General features: G+C 33.3%; 1 protein-coding gene across 3 annotated transcripts in view; it reads right to left on the reverse strand.

Moving 5' to 3' along the window:
• Window positions 1-21,538, reverse strand: part of LOC128867922 (plectin) — a 226,479-nt gene that overhangs the window by 23,265 nt on the left and 181,676 nt on the right. For 2 of the 3 annotated variants that reach the window (XM_054109549.1, XM_054109546.1), the window contains 5 exons: window positions 20,294-20,539; window positions 19,477-19,965; window positions 18,900-18,932; window positions 12,016-12,054; window positions 6,839-6,955 (listed from right to left, as the gene is read on the reverse strand). In XM_054109549.1, coding sequence (XP_053965524.1) covers window positions 6,839-6,955; window positions 12,016-12,054; window positions 18,900-18,932; window positions 19,477-19,965; window positions 20,294-20,539 — 924 coding nt within the window. The remainder of the gene's footprint in view (window positions 1-6,838; window positions 6,956-12,015; window positions 12,055-18,899; window positions 18,933-19,476; window positions 19,966-20,293; window positions 20,540-21,538) is intronic. The other variant, XM_054109547.1, reaches the window with a different exon arrangement.

Raw genomic sequence — 21,538 nt, forward strand, 5'->3', positions numbered from 1 at the left:
AAAATTGTCTCTTTTTGCAAAAAAAATTTCGATATTCAATTTCTATATAAAATCGTTGTCTGAGTCCGAAAAACCACATAACTGTTTTTTTTTTAAACCAACTTTATTGAAAAAAAAACTTGATTTTTGAAGGTATTTTAAAGTTAAAAAATATATTTTTTCGGAAAAATATGAAAATTTTCGAATTCCAATTCCTATGTAAAATCGGTTGTTGAGTCCAAAAATCTACATACTTTTTTTCATGTGGTGTTTTTGAAAAAATATTTTTAAAAACTAATTTTATTAAAAAAAACGCAAATTTTGGAGATATTTAAAAAACTAAAAAAATTGTCTCTTTTTGCAAAAAAAATTTCGATATTCAATTTCTATATAAAATCGTTGTCTGAGTCCGAAAAACCACATAACTGTTTTTTTTTTAAACCAACTTTATTGAAAAAAAAACTTGATTTTTGAAGGTATTTTAAAGTTAAAAAATATATTTTTTCGGAAAAATATGAAAATTTTCGAATTCCAATTCCTATGTAAAATCGGTTGTTGAGTCCAAAAATCTACATACTTTTTTTCATGTGGTGTTTTTGAAAAAATATTTTTAAAAACTAATTTTATTAAAAAAAACGCAAATTTTGGAGATATTTAAAAAACTAAAAAAATTGTCTCTTTTTGCAAAAAAAATTTCGATATTCAATTTCTATATAAAATCGTTGTCTGAGTCCGAAAAACCACATAACTGTTTTTTTTTTAAACCAACTTTATTGAAAAAAAAACTTGATTTTTGAAGGTATTTTAAAGTTAAAAAATATATTTTTTCGGAAAAATATGAAAATTTTCGAATTCCAATTCCTATGTAAAATCGGTTGTTGAGTCCAAAAATCTACATACTTTTTTTCATGTGGTGTTTTTGAAAAAATATTTTTAAAAACTAATTTTATTAAAAAAAACGCAAATTTTGGAGATATTTAAAAAACTAAAAAAATTGTCTCTTTTTGCAAAAAAAATTTCGATATTCAATTTCTATATAAAATCGTTGTCTGAGTCCGAAAAACCACATAACTGTTTTTTTTTTTAAACCAACTTTATTGAAAAAAAAACTTGATTTTTGAAGGTATTTTAAAGTTAAAAAATATATTTTTTCGGAAAAATATGAAAATTTTCGAATTCCAATTCCTATGTAAAATCGGTTGTTGAGTCCAAAAATCTACATACTTTTTTTCATGTGGTGTTTTTGAAAAAATATTTTTAAAAACTAATTTTATTAAAAAAAACGCAAATTTTGGAGATATTTAAAAAACTAAAAAAATTGTCTCTTTTTGCAAAAAAAATTTCGATATTCAATTTCTATGTGAAATTAGTTGCAGAGTCCGAAAATCCACATAACTTTTTTTGAAACGATTTTTTGATATTTTGAACACTACTTTTACTAAAAGAAACTTTTGGAGATGTGTACAAAGCTAAAAATAGTTTTTTTTGCAAAAAAAATTTCGATATCCAATTTTTATGTAAAATCAGTTGCTGCAGTATTTTTAAATCGCGCAAGCTCACGTAGATTTTAATATTTTTCCGAATTGTTATTATAAGGGGATCAAGTAGTGCGTTCTGAAAGATTCATGGATTCATAGTATTTCTCTGAGCCCAACATGTCCAAAAAATTTTAGTATTTATCCGTTTTTTATTGAATTCTACTTCCTTTTCTGGTGAAATATGTTAACCCAGGCATTTGCGCCGCTTAAGCATAGTTCCATCTCTGCATACGGATGTATTTGCTTGCACTTGGATGTGGTAGTGGCGGTGGAAGTGTTGTCTGAGTGACACAGCCCAGACTCAATTAGCACAAAAGATGACATTTTGATGCACAACTTTTAGAACCACTGCTTTTTATTAATCGAACCATCTTGATTTGACTACGAATCTGCTTATGTCGTCTCTTTGCTTTTCTGCAATGTCTTTCAAGTCGACCATCGTGAGTTTCCCCCGCATTCTATGTCGTAGAGCACGCAGACTTGGGCACTCACACAGTTGGTTTGGCATTACCTGCCGAGGGGCGGCTGCTATTAGCAAAACAACTTTTTTCTTCATTTTCTTATCTTTCACCGAGATTCGAACCGACGTGTTCTTTCTGAATTCGGAATAATAGTCACGCACCAACCCATTCGGCCACGGCGGCCGACGTTTACGGATGTCGGAATTATTGCGCAGTTGCGGTCAGCATTTGAAAGAGATTATCTTTAAAAAAATAAATGTCATGAATGGTTCTACACAAAAATCAATTTGAAATTTCGTTGTTTTAGTTCAATTTAAAATCCGATCCCTCTAAATTGATCACCCTTTACTTGAGTGTTATTTGATTCACAGACATACACAAATTGATTGTTCCAGCTGCACCAACAAACAACTCGACAAAGCAGCTCTGCTAGCGTAGCTTCAAATAGCAAAAGCGCCTAAGGCAAATTAAGTTACTTTACAGCGAATAATAAATTCAACAAAAATATGCAAGAGAATTTGTTTAATCGGTATGCGCAAGAGTTGAGTAAAAAATTAGTAAACATTTTGTTTAGTTTTTCTTTTTAAACTTCAGATGTTTATGTGGAAATTAATTAGCAAAAATTATGCTTGATCGAAAAAGTTGATTAGTATGGGCGGCATTGATAGGTTGAGTGAGAACATCGGATGGCTGTATGTACATACATACACATGTAGGCAGGAGTTTGGATGCTGAGAGGTTTCAACGACACGATGGCATGTCAATACGAATATGTATACAAATGTACGAATATACGAATGCACGAATGCATGAATATACGAATGTTTTCGATAGAGGATTGAGCTTTTTGAATAGGTAGTTATGTTACATGTACGGGTATGTATGTATGTATGTGTGTATGCAGGTAGTGACGAGCACATGACATGTATTTAGACTCGATGTATAGATATATATGTATGTATGTATATAATGTACTTGATATACTCAAAACGAGGATCTTGAAACTTTGGATACTTGTTGTTTGCGATTTTGGAAGCAATTACTCACAAAACGTTTATCTGTATCGCCCTATAATATGAACGTAAGCACAACACGGTTATTTGAATTGTTTGGAAATAACCATTAGAGAGAATTAGTTAAGTTTACATAAATAGTAGTAGGCAGTAGTAGTATTTAGTAGTTATTTAGTAGTAGTAGTAGTAGCAATAGCAATAGCAATAGTAGGTAGTACTAGAGCAATAGTTGACACATATTTATATTTTATTTTAATTAAATATTTTAACTATAAAAATGACGGTGTGTTAGTGTGCGTGTGTGCATGTGTGCATGTATATGTGAGATCGATCGATGATGAACTAATGTTTTCGCCATTAAATGAAACTGAATTTTTGTTTTTTTGAAACTGATTTTTTTTTTTAATTTTTTCTATAGTTATTGGGGTTTCTGGTGCAAAGGGCCCAGCTTTTGTCAAGTTTTAAAGTACAAATTTCTATTTTTATTTTATAAATTTCTTTTTTCGTTACTCTGCAAATGAGTGTAAGCAGTTTTAGCGAGCGCTGATTGATATAGTGACGCCTAAAGTGCATTGCTATGTAAAGGGTGGTTAAATTTCAAGGGCCGATGTTGAATGTGAACCACACCTAAACGTCAACGACATCGTTGGACTTCTTTCTTTGGGGTTATTTAAAAGAAAAGGTGTACGTTGATGAGCCAGCAACAATTCAAGAGCTAAAGGATGAGATAATTCGGCACATTAACGGCATAGAACCTCAATTATGCCTCAGCGTCATCGAAAACTTGGACCATCGGATGGAGGTGTGCCGCCGAGGCCGCGGCCGCCATTTGGCTGATATTTTGTTCCATACGTAATTGAGCCTTACCAGTATTATCAAAATTAAGAGAAAGGACAATAACTTCCTAAAACAATTGTATTTTATTTAAAATCAATACCGGCCCTTAAAACTTAACCACCCTTTAGCTTTTATTTGTCCCTACGAGTAAGTGGGAGTAAAAATGTAAATGTATTTATATTAAAATATTTTTATATGTATGTCTGCTTCGCTATTAGTGGTGTTTTTGAAATGTTTTAGTTCATACTTATTTTTTCGACGTCTCATAGAGATGTATATAGTATACCGAGTAATCGCTGCTAGATCCCACGAGTGGCGGATAGTTGATTCTGTGTTCAAAGGTTTTAAAGATTCGGTATGAGTTTACTAAGATGCCAATTCACAATAGGTCCACGAATAAATAAGCTTCCGGAGCCGGATGGTATTGGGTTGAAGATTAAGTTCATAGCGTTTTAATTTTTTTTTTTCGTTTTGAGGCGTAGAAATAGAATACCCAGTAGCAGTAACATTGCCCTGTCAGTGTGTCGTAATCACCGGTCGCCTTTGTCTAGCTCATCTAATGGTAGACCTTGGAAACTTGCTGTTTCGACCGGTTGGATCCAGAGAGAGAGGGGTGTTAGATGAGAAGGTTTTAGAGGGCATGTGAAGAGGTGGTTAGCGTCGTGCGGGTTATCTTCAAATGCCGGAGATATGTTTGGTATGTCGGGTTCAATTCTGGATAAGTAGGAGCTTAACCTGCTACAATATCCAGAACGTAATTGTGCCAATGTTACGCGTGTCTCACGGAGAAGCTGGAGCTCTTCATCTGCAATAGGTGGTGGTTGGACTCTGATTACGGCATTCACAGGACGGGAGCTTAAGAAGGATGTGACGGTATTCCGGTGAATGTCGTTTATTGACTGTCTAAACACTGTCTGGTCCAGTAAATGTCTGTTAGTTTTGTTCTGGATCCCGTCAGAGTAATTTAGTAGGTGGCTCCTGACGCGCCTAGGAGGCGGCTCTGGCTCAAGCAGGTGTCTGCAAGGGTGAAACCTACGGTAGCAACCCGGCAGAAATTGCTTGCCGAGCAGTTTATTGTGCACCATTACAGGGAACATTTGTGCCTCGTTGTGAAGGTGTTGAATAGGGGGCATCAGGAGGCAACCCGTCGCTGTCCGAATGGCAGTATTTTGGATTTATCCACTGCGTGTCACTAGTTTCAGGCGACCAGACAGGCGCAGCATAGTTTAGGACCGGCCGACCAATTGCTCTAAACGTCGATAGCAACAGTTCTTTGTCTTTGGCCCAAGTGCTGCAGGCAAGCGACTTGAGGACCTTGTTGCGATTTTAGACCTTAGTGGCAATTGCGCTTGTATGCGCTGAGAAGGAGAGCAAACTGTCAAAGGTCACAACCAAAATTTTGGGACTGTTTACCGTCGGAGTTGGTGTATCATGGACTTTTACCCTGAGGGGCAGTGTGACCTCCTTTGTCCAGGTGGTAAAGAGGGCCGCCGTGGATTTAGCGGGGGAAAGTTGGCGATTCCTCGCAGTGAATATCAGCTTTTGATGTTGTTTGAGTTGGTTCTCCTGGCCTGCTACACGATCTTTTCCTCTTGATATTGTGGTAAGCAACCCATCTTTCATCGCCAGTTATCAGACGTTTTAAAAATGGATAATTTTCATTACATTTCTTTAGCAAATCGCAGCTGTTAATGCATTGCTTTCAGTTCGTGAGAAACGCGAATGTATCGAGTTTTTGAACATAGCCAAGTTGGTTTAAGTGATTTTCAATTTATGTAAGTGATATATGAAGCTTCTCTGCAATCTCACGACGATCCGAATCGATTATTGCTTTGATTAGTGCGTCATCAGTTTCAACTGGACGGCCAGAGCGTTTTTCATCTTTGAGTGAAAAATCACCAGAATGAAATTTGGCAAACCAATTTCGTCACTGCCGTTCTTTTAAGGCTTCGTCACCATAAACAGCATATAACTTTTTATGAACTTGCGATGCGGTTTTCGCTTTGCGGAAAGAAAAAAAACAAAATATGTCGAAAATGCTCCTTTTGGTCATTTTTCAACGAACGCCAAACGAAAACTACGCAACCGATCAAAAAACTTTTTTTACTGATTAACAGCTGAATTGCAAACTATAATATTAAATAACAAAATGTGCTTTACATTTGTACTACGTCTGCAAAGCTAAAAATTCAACTCCAGCCATCCATGAATGAAATCCGCAATTACTTAGTTGCCAACCCAATATATATATATTTTTTTGAAATTTTTTTTGTAATTGTTTTGTATTTGTAATGTTTTTATGTGTAATTTTTTTGTTTGTAATTGGTTTTTGCTGTAATTTTGTAACATCTAACACCCTAGCATTGGTGTGCGATGTGAATAGGTATTTCTTATGGCACAATTGTTGTTGTTAAATACGTGTAAATATATGAAAAATCTTATTTTTGGTACTGAATAATTGGCTTAAATTACACTGAGATGCGCTATTATTCGTACACTTTAAATAGCCAAAAAATATGAAATAACAAACACAAAAATGAAAAAGCGTTTTTCATGAACTATGCAACATTTTGCCGCTATACAGTACAATCAAATTGAAACAAATCGAATATGAATACCACTTCAAGTCAAATTCCTATGAATCATAAATTCCATATCACTCAGATGCGGTCGAAGGTGTGTGCTGGTATGCGTGTATGTATGTATTTAAGTAAATTACGATAGCTGATACATTTGACTTTCAATAGATATTCATTACATATATACTGAATGCATGTACGTATGCATGTATGTAAGTATGTAAGTATGTGCGTATGTATTGCGATGAAAAATATCGGTAAACAAATGCAATTAAGGACTCCATATGGAATACGGTATATATCGTATATATGTATATATATATATATTAATATGTATATGTCTATGTAAATGTATATGTGTATATGTATACGTCTATGCATGTATGTAGTTGTATATTGGTCATATCAATAATATTGTAAATGCCTCCTACCTGTGTGACGCGCAGCTCAGCCTGTGTTCGTCTCAGTTCCGCAGCTGCCTTGTCGGCGCGCTCTTGTGCCCGATCCAGTTCCTGTGAAGTTGTCATTGTTGTGCGGCCGAATGTGGTCTAAGTGTACACAGGAACGAGGTTAATCGAATAGTCGTAATTAGGGGAAATGCAATTTAAATGTTTGTACATATATACAAATGCATGTATGTATGCATGTATGCATGTGCAATGGTCCCTTAAGGAATGGGAAGCGTGCAATATTTTTATACAGCAGGAAAATTATGCATAAAATACACTGAGATGTATGTATGTACAGAGTTTGACAACAACACAACTTTTACAATATACAGATGTATGTATGTATGTATGTATGTATATACATTTTTCTATTTACAAGAGCATTCACATATGCATGGATCGGATTATGCACGTGTGTGTGTGTGTGTATATATATGACGAACATTCGCGTTTGATTCGGCTGCTTTTTAGTGAAGTTCGGGCGCTCAAAATGTATTGCACAACAAGTGACGATTTTTTTATTGGGGTAGAGAAGCGTTAATGCGATTCTGAGCACACATTTTAAGTAGACCAATTGGGGAGTATCATAAGTTTCCGTTATAAACCAACGCATCTCGCTTTTTTTTATAGCGAAGTGATTTCATGTCGAGTGATCCAAGTATTTAGGACAAGGTTTTAAATTTTTCTGAAAGTTGGTACATTTGTAGGTAAAAAAAAAAAATAGTTGAGTGCAATAAAAAGTAAACTGAGAAAATTAAAAAAAAAATTTACTATTTTTATAAAAAATTTAATAATTTTGAATTAATTTATATATTTTTTGAGAAAAAAAAATCTAATAACTTTTAATAAAAATTTAATAACTTTGAATTAATTTATATATTTAAAAAAAAAGTTTTTTATCTTTTCTGAAAATCAAACTCCTGAAATGCTTCTTAAGGGGACAGATACCTGTAAAATTTGGAAAAAAAAATTTGTTTTCATAAAATATTAAAATAATCCTTTAAGAATGTGTAAAAAAATTTGTAGAACGTAAATTGAAGTATTTCTTATATTACAGATCGTCAACCGTGGCGACTCTATTCTTGGCGTTCGAGCGCCGGGAGAGGTATAGTTACGTTGTATTCAAACTTTAAAGGCGTTTTTCTCAAAACTATATTTTTCGAATTAGAGTACAAGTTATTCACCGATCTCCTTGAAATTTTGCACACATCTTTTTATTATATTATATTACTTTCTACGTGTTTCAAATTTTCGAAAACTTTTCGAAGAAATAATTTTCTCTTAGCAAAAATAAGCGTTTATATGTGAAATACCGGCCGAAACATTGGAAAGAGTATGCCAAAATTGGACTAAGCGGATGGACCATTTGAAGCGCAGTCGCGGTTAACATTTGCATGAAATAATCTTCAAACATTAAATTATATGAACTGTACTATCGATTTAAATAAAAATTTCAATCATGACATTAATAAGCAAAAAAATGTTTAGTTTTTTGCATTCAAGTCATTGACGCCGATGGTACAATGCCCTCCGTTTGAGAAAAACTAGAAAAAAAATAATTGTGAGAGTTATTCAAGCTCAATATTTTGGTATGGAGTTTTTAAAACAAAAATCTTTTGTTCTCTTTTTAATTTTATTGACATGTTTTCTTGACATTTGTGAAAATCAGCCTACTCGAATACTTTTTAAAAAATGTTTTGCACCTAAAATTTTTTTTTTTTTTAATTTGGAAGACAACGGATGATTTACACTTTAAGAACTTTGCATATAAAAATTTTCACTTAAGTAAATAAATCGTGAAGTTATTAAATTTTGGTCACGGTCTTCAATTTTTATATTTCTAGACTTGAGTACAATAAAAATTAAACTAAAAAAATTAAAAAAAAAAAAATTAATAATGATGAAATTTATTCAAAGCTGAAAATTTTGGTATGAAGTTTTGGAAGTAAAAATCTTCGGTTCTTTTTAACAATTTTAGAAATTTTTAGAAATTTTTTTAATCTCTTTTTTTTACATATTTTTACAAATAAACTCAATTGTTTTTTAGCTTGTGAAATTTTCTGAATTTAGAAAATAACCGAAGATTTCTACTTTAAAAACTCTATATAAATTTCGGACTTGTGCCTTACATTTTTCTTAAAATGTGTGTATTTGTTGGCCTGTTTATAAAAAAAACTAAACAGAAAAAATTAAAAAAAAAAATTTTATAATTTTAAGATTTATTCAGTGCTGAAATTTTTGACACGGAGTTTTTAAGGTAAAAGTCTGCTGTTATTTTTAACAATTTTATATAATTTTTTAATCTTTTTGATTTAGTAAAAAAAATATACCTACAACTTTTGGAAATAATTTTTTTTTTTGTAATTTTGTTGGCTTTTTTTTTTTGGCCATTTGGGAAAATCAGCCTGCTCAAATACTTTTTGAAAAATGTATTCTACATAGAAAAAAAATTTTAATTTAGAAAAGAACGGATAATTTCCACTTTAAAAACTTTCCATCTCAAAATTTTCACTTACGTAAATAAATCGTAAAATTTTTAAATTTTGGACACGGTCTTCAATTTTGCTTAAAATTGGTATATTTAAAAAAAAAAATAACTAAAAGTAAACTGAAAAAATTAAAAATTTTGAGATTTATTCAATGCTGAAAATATTGGTATGGAGTTTTTAAAGCAAAAATCCTGTGGAATTTTATAAATTTAATTTTTTTTTATTTAGAATAAAATATAAAAAATTTTGGAAATAATTTTTTTTTAATTTCTGTTGGCATGGTTTTTTGTCAAATCAGTCTGTTGAAATGTTTTAAAACAAATGCATTTTATCTCAAAAAGAAAAACTTTTTTTATTTAGAAAATAGCCGCAGATTTCTACTTTGAAAACTCCATGCTAAAATTTTCACATCTTGGATCTTTTTAACAAATTTAATAATTATATATTAATTTTTTTTATTTAAAAATTTTGTAAAAATCAGCCTACTCAAATGCTTTTTAAAAAATGTATTTTGTTATGTTAAAAGAACCGACGATTTCTACTTTAAAAACTTCATAAGAAAAATTTCATTTAAGTAAAAAATAAACTGAAAAAAAATAAAAAAAATTATAATTTTGAGACTTATTCAAGCTGAAAATTTTGACATGGAGTTTTTAAAATAAATAATTTTCACATCTTGGTGCCTTTTAACAAATTAAACAATTATATAAATAATTTTTTTTTAATTTAGGGTAAAATACACAAATTTTTGGAGAGTTTTTTTTGTTTTTTTTTTGTTTTTTTAATTTTGTCCTATGTAAAAGTCAGCCTACTCGAATGCTTTTTAAAAATGTCAAGAAAATGTTTTTTAATGTTAAAAGAACCGAAGATTTTTACTTTAAAAACTTCATTTCAAAATTTTCATTATAATTTATATTAATTTTGTATTATTATTAAAATTTACTTCTTCAAACTCCTACAAATATAAAAATTTTCAGACAAATTAAAGACCAAAGTGTCCAAAAAAAAAACCAAGTGTCTTTAATTACTTGACTTGGAATCGCTCAGTGGATCATAGAAACCTTTATATTGCGAGTACCTGCAAAAAGTGTCATAAGCCAATTTTGTATAGAAAATTATTGCCATTGCTCTTTTGTGGAGTTCTATGAGAATATTTGCAGCGCAATTTAAGTCCCTGATCTCCCTTGTTATAAATCAAGTTGACGCCATTATTGCCAATGTTCAGTAATGAGTTTGATAAAACTCACTGAATTGATAAGACTCACTTTTGTGGAACATTTGCACTACTTAGCCACCTTTTTTATGGCTCAATTTGCGCTGTTTTTAAGAAAACTGCGAAAATTTCTTCTGAATGACACATTTGCGAGCTAAAATGCTTTACGAAAATATTTGTTAGAAAATTTCAGTCGGCGTGACTGAAGACACAAATTCCCTCAATATGAACGTTTACCCGTAATTTGCAGAAATACTCGAATACACTGACTGTTGGACAGCGATTTTATAGCTGCTATTGGAATACTTAAACCAACTGATAGTGCGCCTGAATGTAGGCAAGAATTTTGGATTGTTTCTTTCACAACGAAGTTTTGATATCTCGCAATGGTCGCTGGTACATTTTTTAAGCAAATTGACAATGCGAAAATTGTAAATTTTTTGTAATACTTATTTATTCTACATTCATCATATACATACACACAGACATAAGGCTGCATATTTACTTCTCTTAACGCGTTGGTTATTCTGGAGTTAAGAATTCTGAATATTTCACTTTTCTAATGGAATACATTTTTTGCAGTATTTTAGTTCACATCTATAAATTTACATCACAATGAAAAGTAGTGCATTTAACGCTTAGTTATTTGACTTGGTATCTACTTATCAGTCAACATTCGCCGTCTTTTTACTGAAAATGTTGAAAACTAACATTTAAGGCTGTGGGTTTTAAGATTACTACGAAAAAATGCAACATTTATGCTCTTCATATATCAAAGGTTTTAGTTATGAGATTATCTTCAAAAATTTCAAAATATTTAAAAAACAAATTTGTATTTAGTTTCTGCTTCACTGAACCTATAATCTTATTCGTTATGCTCCTTCCAACAATGTTAAAGGCTTTCTGCGTTCACACTCGACTCTTTGAGAAGTGACGGTGTATTACTCCATAATTGAGCTAACGAGCGCCTAGCACGACTGGCGTACTATAACAAGTAAAGTAAGAGGTTTTCGGGTGCTCTAGAAAATCGTGAGACAATGAAATCGAATACTAGGTGTGTATGCATCTATAAAAAATCGATGGACGGTCAATCTTACGAAAGGCAGAGTTCTAAATATCAAACTTCGAACAATTCATGAGAAGTTTCAAATCGATAGCGGAGACCACACGAACCTGAGCGCACCCTGCTTCCTGTAGTTAACTTTAAACCGCACACCCATTTACCTTTTACTTTTTACTCCAATTCAACTCTTTATATTTCTAATTCTGCTCATAGAATGAAAATGCATGGAGCAGCGTGTTGTCATGACCTATGAACAACTTTTTCTGATTTTGATGAGGTACAGTAGCGATAAAAACTACAATACAATACATGCCTATATTTCGTATGCTTGCGAATTGGATGCTTTCGAAATGATGCAGTAAAAAACGAGTAAAAATTGCGGACAGTCACTTACCGATAAACGTCCCGATTCGAGCATTAATTTTTGTACCGACTGAAAAGTATTTGAATTATTATTATTGAAAACTCTTCTCTGCTGAGTTGGCTACTATGTATGTATGCTTGTATGTACACATGAAGCGCCTAAAATGTGGCATTCCAAAGCTTAAAAGTTAGCTCAACTAAAGTGCCGGAGTTCGGGTAAAAATATTCGAGCGCTTTAGGTTATTGTAATGAACTGGTGATTGTTAGCTGATTTGGTAGATACTAAGATATTTCTATTATTTATGCAGGCAATAAAATATTGTAGTTTGAATGGCTGGCTGTGTTTGTATGTATGGTAAATCTATGATTGTATACAGTGGTGAAGAGTTCATAAGATGGACGGCATATCGTTTCGTCAATGCGCTAGTCTTAATGAGCAAATTTCACAAGTATTACTGGGGTGGGAAATGCATCAGAACGAGGTTGTATAAAATTATGAAAGCGTGAAAGTTTATGAAGTGGGAGAATGTGCGCAAATTAAATTTCCAATTGGATTATTATGAGTGGGACCCTGTAATTGCGCAAAATGGACTTTAAAGTCAGCGCAAAGTGGTTGATCATGCATGGGGAGAGATAAATTTAACGCGCGCGCTCTAACTACTGAGTTCGCCTAGGCTATGCAAGAGGGCAGGATTTTTAACTCAGTCTTTATTAGAGACACTACGAAATCCATCTATGTTAAGTAGTCAGGGCATTGCTGGGGCACTAAACATTGATCAGCAAACAGTCTTGAGCTACTTGATGAAATGACTGGCTGCAAAAAGAAGTTCATGAAAATGACTGCATACGAAATATTTAACCGGCAGATTTCATAACTGCGAAATACAATATTACAGAAACGGTCGGAAACCGAATTAAATGGAGAAAAAAGGGAGAAGCTTCTTAAATATTAGCGTGACTTGGTTTGATGTCACGCAAGACATTGCGAAGTGTTTGGCGAGACTGGCGGAGAGTGGCTAGTGTGGCCTGATGGATTGATTGCTTGGCACTTCTCTGGTCTAAAACAAAGGAGATGGAAGCTGGCAGCCAGATGAAGCGAACAGAATTGAATAACAAAGCAAAGGAGATGGAAGCCAGAAGCCGACAGCCAGATGAAGCAAACAGAATTGATTAACAGCAAACGCGTCGTGCGCAATTTTTATGACGCAACAGAAACTAAGCGTGGAAGCTGGGTAAAGTTAGAATGGGTGAACTTGACTGATCAGTGGGCGACAGTGGTTTCACACAGATCAGAACTGGAGCTTAGTGTTTTTAGGAGATTAATTGGGGCCTTAGATCTGAGTTTTAGTAAACTGAGTTTTAAGAAATTTCCACTACTTTGGGTCGAAATTTTTTCGAATGAGGGTTAGAATGCAGAACTAAGACAGCTGCGTTGGACTAGGAAATTTTGAGGCAACCTCCATTAAGTCTGCTTTTTGAGCTCATAAACTTTCAGGCTAGGAAGTTTTGAGGTAACCTCCATAAACTCTGCTTTTCGAGCTCATAAACATTTAGGCTAGAAGGTTTTGATGCAACCTCCATTCAGTTCTCTCTTTGAGCGCGTAAACTTTTATTTGCTGGCGTCATAAACTTTCATATGCTTCGCTGCCTTGAGAACTTTTTAGATGGAGTCAAATCTAATTCAATAGAGGCTTGCCTAACAGTGCTTCAAAACAGCTTTCGCTAGGCTATAGGATTGCGCTACTCGAGAAATGCCGGGATATTATCAAACATATTTGATTTACTGAAATTCATTTTATTCTGTTTTCTATTTCCATGAAATTTGCTATCAGATTTTGGTTCCATATAGAACTCTTGCGACAAAAAGTAATGTTTTTTTTATCTAGGAAACATTTCATATGCGTGCAAAACTATAGATTAAATGTATTAATACTGCATACTCAGTTTCTCATTTTCTCAGCAACTTATTTCTCTAAGGGACTTTAAAGTTTAGAAGAGGAAACGCGAACAGGGGTAACCACTGCGTATACTTTACTTCTTAAGAGGAAAGTTCAATTATTTTCTCATGTTTTTACATATAAAATACGTAGCACAAAAGCGCAATAACAAATAAGAAGAGAACGAAGTAGAGGTATTTATTACTACCGATATGTATATACATACAAGGTGGCGCAAAATTAATCATCCAATTTTGTGTTTCACTACTTTTTTTCTTAAATAAAAAAAATATATATATTATGAGTGTGTGTGTTTAGTTCACGCTTGACGTACCTACTACACGATTTGCAAAAATTAGAAATCTTTCGATAGGGTGATTAATTTTGCGCCACCTTGTAGGTTAGTTTAGGTTGAAGCGCTTGTCCTGTGAGACACAATCAGGCCCATAGCCCATGGTGATGCCGCGTGGGGAACTTGTCATTATTTCTACTAAGCCAGTGTGTGCTTTTTAAACATTTTAGAATATTCCTGATTTGTGCAGAACTGAGATCTTCAAATTCATTACGAAATTGTCTACCTGTCACATGACCCCAAAAAATTGTACGCACGGCAGAGCATTCTTGATAGATCTAGAGGATAAACATAGTTTGGGCGTTAGCTGGCAAATTATCACAGTTCTACTTGGTGTTGTTATTGTTATTGTCACCAAATGTTGTGCTCGAAGTCATCTAGCCATAGGTTTAAAAAACATGCAGCTCCGACGGGATCAGTGCCAGAGTGCAGGGAAATGAATTGAGAAGAGGTAGCCAGTATCGTAGAGGCTCTATTTTCAGACAGAAGTATCTTTGGCAAGTCGAGATGTATTCTGCATATGCAGGAGTTTAACTTGCTGTGTAGCTTACAGTTCGCAAAAAATATATAGCACCTCAACATTTTGACAAATTTTGACTATTTATTTATTTGCCCAATCTTTTTGCAAGATTTATCAACAGGCGGCAAATTTTCCCAAAAAGTTTATATTTTTTAATGATAATTTAAAAAATTAATTTTAATTTCTTTTTATTTTATATTAATTTTTTTTTCAAACTTGGTACAAGAATTATTAACGATCGGCAAACTTTTATAAAAATTTCGAAATATTTATAAGAATTAAGATGTTTTAGTGGGAATTAAAGAAAAAATATATTTTTATTTTTTTTTTTAATTTTATCTTAATTTTTTTCAACTTTGTGCAAGATTTATAAACACACAGCAAATTTTCATCAAATTTGCCAAATTTTAAATGAGAATTTAAATTTTTTAATAGGAATTTAAAACAGTAATCTTTGTGCATCATTTTATAGCACATGCAATTTAGTATAATAAAGTGCAAGTTAGAACGGGCTCAAAATTGTGTACATGAAAAAACAAAAAAATTCATGGCTTTTTTGTATGGCGAAAATTGGCAACATAGCCAAGAAAAAAATTATGAAAAATCGACTGGATTTTCTAACAGCTTAAAACTTGCTCTTGCATAAATGAACTACAAAATTGCGTACCCAAAATTTATGATTTTTTTTTTAATTTTGATTCTAATTTAAATTTTTAAATTTGATTTTAAAATTTGTGTTGAAAATTTTGCCAATTTTTCTAATTTTCGTTTTTTTTCGTTTTTTATTCAACAGTTTAGTATTCAAAACCAAAAAAGAAAAAAAAAATTGTGGATTTGTTATATGGAGAAAAGAGGCAACACCGCCGAGGAAAAAAATTAAAATAATAGGCTGGATTTGCTAGCGACTTAAAATTTGCACTTTACTCTACTAGCATTGGATGGACTATAAAACTGCGTATCGAATAGTTTTTCCTAATTGTGATTAAAAATTAAATTTTTTTTTTAATTTGCCCAATTTTTCTAATTTTTGTATAAAGTCTAAGATTTGGATTAATGCGGCTTTTTATTAGACAGTGAAGGGGTTCAAAATTTTAATTAATTTTAATGAACCAAAAAAACTAAAATCGTTAATTTTTTATATGTAGAAAATAGGCAACGCCGCCGAGGAAAAGAACTATAAAATCAACTGGATTTGCTAGCGACTTAAAATTTGCATTTTACTCTATTAGAATTTAATGGAGTACAAAATTGACTATAACACTGCGTATCGAATAGTTGTTTTTTGAAATATGATTAAAAATTTAAATGTTTTTTTTTAATTTGCATAATTTTTCTAATTTTTGTATACAGTTTAAAATTTGGATTAATGTGGTGTTCTATTACGCAGTGAAGTGGCTCAAAATTTTCAATTGAAAACAAAAAAAAAAAACAAAATTGTGGATTTGTTATATGGAGAAAATAGGCACCGCCGCCGAGGTAAAGAATTACAAAAAATCGGCTGGATTTGATAGCGACTTAAAATTAGCATTTTACTCTACTAAAATTGGATGGACTATAAAACTGCATTTCGAATAGTTTTTTTTAAACGCGATTAAAAATTGGATTTTTTTTTTGTATTATACAAAGATTAAAATTTAGGTTAATGTGTTTTTATTAGACAGTGAAGTGCCTGAAAATATTCCACATAAAACAACAAAAAAAAAACAAAAAGTTTGTTATATAGAGAAAATAGGCAACGCCGCTTTTTTTTAATTTTTGTACAAAGTTTAAAATTTGGATTAATGTGGGTTTTTGTTAGACAGGAAGTGGTTCAATTTTGCATATAAAATAACAAAAAATCGTTGATTTGTTATATGAAGAAAATAGTCAACGCCGCCGAGGAAAAGAATTGTAAAAAATCGGCTGGATTTGCTAGCGACTTTAAATGTATTGCCTTAGTAAATTTAGTGGTCTATAAAACTGCGTGTCTAATATTTTTTTATTATTTATTTCAATTTTTTTTTTGAAAATTAGTCGAATTTTTTAATTTTTGTATAAAGTTCAAAATTTGTTTTAATGTGTTTTTTCATTAGGCGGTGAATTATGCTTTTACAAAAAAAAAAAAACTCTCTATGAAAAAACAAACAAATAGTCGAAGGTGCTCCAAATATTGAGGTGCTATATTTTTTTCGTATCCTGTATGCACTCGTATACAACCCGGCGTATTTTTTCTAATAATACACATATCTTGACTGAAAAATTCGTTCATATTGTGAACCCAGCATCACCACTATATCAAGCATACATATAAAGGGTCTGTCAAAAGACGCGCCTAGATGTTGTTTCAAATTAAATATGCAAAATTTAGATTCTTTGAGGTTCCACTATTTTTACTCAAAATGCGGCTCTAACAATTATTTGAGAAAAATCAGATCATTTAAATGCCCACCATAAGCAGGTCTAAAATCTGGTAGTCTATAGGCAAAATTCGACAAACAGTCGATTCATGAAAAACTAAGGGTCGAAATACAATTGCAGCGGGTAACGGGAGGTGATCAGCTGATCCATCTTGAAAATTGATATTTTTCATAATAAGTTTCAATAATTTTTGTACTATCGTATCGAATTGCACATCTGTCTCCTTAACAAATGTCAAAGCTAACATTAAAAAAGGTACCGTCTAGGAATTTTTCCTTACTCACATCTAGGCGTCACTTTTGGAAGACCCTTTATATACTTGAATTATATTTATTTACGTAATAATTAGTTCTTCATGTTCTGTTGGAATTTAGTTAGGTTTTCTAGTACGAATTTTCGCATTCGGCTGTTTTTTTGCAGGGAATGCCACTGCAAGTTTTCATTTATGTTTTTGTATTTGTAAGTATGTAGGTTTTCAACACCAAGCAGTAGTGCTTTTTAGTAGTAATTTTGTGTTAGTGTTAGTCCTGTTGGGTATTGGTGCTATATTCAAATAAATTAGCATTGCTGTCAAATGTTTGCTTCAACACACTGTGGTGGCGCACAAGGTGTCGCAAGTGCCGTAATAGTCTTAATACGTAAAATTTTTAAGGGTTAAATAAATGTTTAGGGCACTTGAAAGCATTGAGCAACTATTTTCCCAACTATATGCGAATTCATAATAAGACTTGCACGGTACGCTGCAAACCCCAAAAATTCTATTTTTCGCAAGGTCGGGACACTAATTTTTTAGTGGTACTTAAAATAAGGCTTTCATTATCACTAAATCTGCTATTTTTAGAGTTTTAACTATGCGCTAATTGCACTAATTATTAAGTGCACTATGGCTAATATAGATTTTTAGTCGTCCAAAGTTCGCAACATACAACAATACGTCACTTGTGACACGCTTGCGCATACCCGGAATGTTGATTTTATTTATTTTTTGTCTCTTAACAAAATAACTCTGCTGGTATGAATGCTTATGTGGTGCAACACGACAACGATTTAGATGTTTAGTTATGCAAATTATTTATGAGTTTCTTAGCAAAGATACATTTTAAATGCTAAGTTTAGTAATAAATGTGCGCGCCTATATTGCTAGTACACGTGAAATCTGAACTTTTTTTTTTGTACTTCCAAAAACAAAACAACAAATTCGTAAATATTTTTAGCAACTACTAATTTTTATATACAGTGCAATGAAGCGTAACCGGTGATAAAGGCTTCGTAAGTGCTCTCTCTGTACAGTTACTTTCACTCCAGCAATATAGACTTGAGAGCATAACATGTGCAGACTTGTTATATATAGAGCGCGTCGCAATGAAATTGTTGTGGAGAGCATACAACATAGCAACGGTACTTCACTAAATACTTGAAATGCACTTTGTTGTTTGTTGCTCTTGCATTGTAATCTACTGTTGCTATGTTGAGACTCGCGCGCTGCTCGTTTGCTTTCATTGCGTTACTCAAATGTGTCAACTCTCGCGCACTGTTCGGTAGTGAGCATTTACGTAGCCTTTTACTTATGCATAGCATAAAAATCATGGTTTATATTTCCCTGCTGATTTATGCAACAGCTTAGATTAGTTAATTAATTTTAATGCTATTCGTGAGCTATAGGTACAAAAATTATAATTTTCTTAGGGATTTCATAGAAAAAATCTTACTTTATGTAGTGTGGTCTGTTCTTCTAGCTGCATCTATTATGGTGGTAGTTATAGTAGTAGGTGGTAATAGTAGTAGAACATAGTTGTAGATAGGTAGGTGGTTGAGTGGAGTAAATGTGTACATGTAAATAATAATAGCACAGTAAAACATTATTGCTTAAAAACACACATTTATAGATAAGTAAATTGAGTAAATAAGTTAAATAGTTATTTGCGTAAAGTATAATTTTTTTTTTTTTTTTTTTTGGATTTTTTTTATGGATTAACATCCGAATATTTATAATACATAAGTATTATAGTATAATAGTTAGTTATTTTTTATAAGATTTGGTAATGCGTATGCAGGTTGATTATGCATTTAAATAGGCTAATAATTTTAGGGTCACAAAACATTCAACGCTTATTCATATATTTATAATATCATATATATGTAGTTATCGGCATTGGAGAATTGGACAGAGAGAGAGAGAGCGAGAGCGAGAGAGTGTGAGCAAAATAGCGCGCCGTTTTTTTTTTTTTTTGGTTAGACTAAGCTCATTTTCTCTATCTTATACCTAACTTATATGCATTCCAGTACCTGTGAACGTTCCAGATCGTGTTTCAAGCGCTCATTCTCCAATTCGAGGCGTGCGATACGTTGTTTGGTCGACTCCCAATCGGCATTGCTGCGTCCCATCTCGCAGGTGGCCTTCTCCAATTCCGCCTTCGATTTGCCCAATTCGCTTTGTGATGCTTCCAATTTGATTTCGAGACGTTCACGTTCGGTGACGGCACGCTCCAGGCGTGTATTCAATTTCTCCACTTCACTTTCGAGTGCGCGCAACTTGATTTTATAATCGGCAATTTCACGCTCATGTAATTCGCGCTCCTCTTGCTTTTCATGTTCGGCACGATCTCGCTGTTCTCGCAGTTGGGCCATTTGCTTCTCTTTATCACCAATGGCTTCTTCGAGACTTGTGAGAGCGCCCTCAGAGCTACTGTGATGAGCCTGCATTGCCGATAGACGTGCACGCGCCATATCCACCTGATTATCCTTCTCTTTAAGCAGATCCTCAAGATTCTCAATCTGTGTTGTGAGTGGTGCGCATATAAAATGGTAACAAAAACACAAAAAACAAAACAAAAAAAAAAAAAAAAAACAACAGCAAAGTATAGAAACGCAAGAGTGGGAAGAGTGGAGAGAGAGAGTAGAAAACCAATAGCAAAAAAACAAATAAATGAAAAAAAATTTTAATTTATATTAGTTTATTTTCGTCTCTGAAAGTTCGTTGCAAAAATCTCAAACAAGTTAATTAAAGTTCAGTGTAGTATGTTTGGGTTGGTGTAAATGTTGATGTGGTACTGGTCGAGCGTGGTGGTATTAGTGTTGTATGAATTTCGTTATTATAGTGCACCTTTCGCTGTAACACGTTGATTTTGCGATCCTTAATCTCCATGTGATCCTTCAATTCGGTGAGTTCACTAGTCAGGCGATTCCGTTCTTGCACCGTTTGTAATGTGCCCTGCGTCTTCTTCTCAATTAGGCGGTTCTTCTCCTCCAGGCGGGCGCGCAACTCCTCAACATCAGTCTGCAACATATTGTAGTGCTCCTCCTTGGCACATAGCGACTCCTTGAGAACCGCTATGTGCCGCTGATAGTCCTATAAATTTTACAAATATCAATTTGTGACTTACAATAATTCTCAAATTTTGTTTTTGCAAATTGTCAGGGGGGAGAGGGATCAATTTTCTACATAATTTCTACATAACTTGACTCAATTCACAAAAACTGAAGCGTAGGCTAAGCAGATGTGAATTCAGGTTTTTATAGGGTGGTCTAAACACAAGTTTCTTTTCGTATTAAATTTTTGTTTGCCAAAATGACTGACGGCTCTTTCCTATTCGAAATATTATACTATAGTCATTACCAGATCATAAGAGGGAATAAAATGTAACGATCTATGCCTCAAAAGCGCGCGATAATAGGTTAGGTTAAACCGGTTGGCCTCCTTAAGCTCCTAAAAGAGTATAGAACAATAATATTGATGCTCTGCAATATTGCAAACATATTTTCAAAGTGAACGCTATGTTGCCTAAAACGGTGTAGCCATTAAAGAAAATGCGGAAATGAAGCTCTCACTGCGGCAGCTACACTTAAGTGCGTGCAGAAATTTCGTGATTCTAGCTTACTGAGGTCAGAAGCTATAGGGCTAGATTGAAAAGTAGTGAGCCTTCCCGCGCGGAGCGTCTGCCAAGCGATCAACCGAATCGGCTGGTGGGAGAAAATGATCGTTGGACCTTCCCCTTCCACTAGAAACCGGCCCCAGTTCGCTGTGCAGTCAACATCGCTCCGCGCGTGAAAGCTGTTTTAAAAGTGTGTTAGGATTTTGCAGTGGCGAGAATGCAGCGATCGTTGGAGCAACGTTACTCGATCAAATTTTGCGTAAAGCTAAACAAAACGAGTACTGAAACCATGGGTTACTCAAGGAGGTTTACGGGGACCAATCTCTGTCCAGTGACCCGGTAAAACGGTGGCACAAGTCGTTCAAGGAAGGCCGGGAGGACGTCGAAGACGAACAGCAATCTGGAAGGCCTTCGGCGACGCAAACAGACGAAGATGTGAACCTGGTTCGTGAATTATTGAACATTGACCGTCGTGC

The sequence above is a fragment of the Anastrepha ludens genome, chromosome 6 (assembly GCF_028408465.1).
Source record: "Anastrepha ludens isolate Willacy chromosome 6, idAnaLude1.1, whole genome shotgun sequence".
Classification (NCBI taxonomy): Eukaryota; Metazoa; Arthropoda; class Insecta; order Diptera; family Tephritidae; genus Anastrepha; species Anastrepha ludens.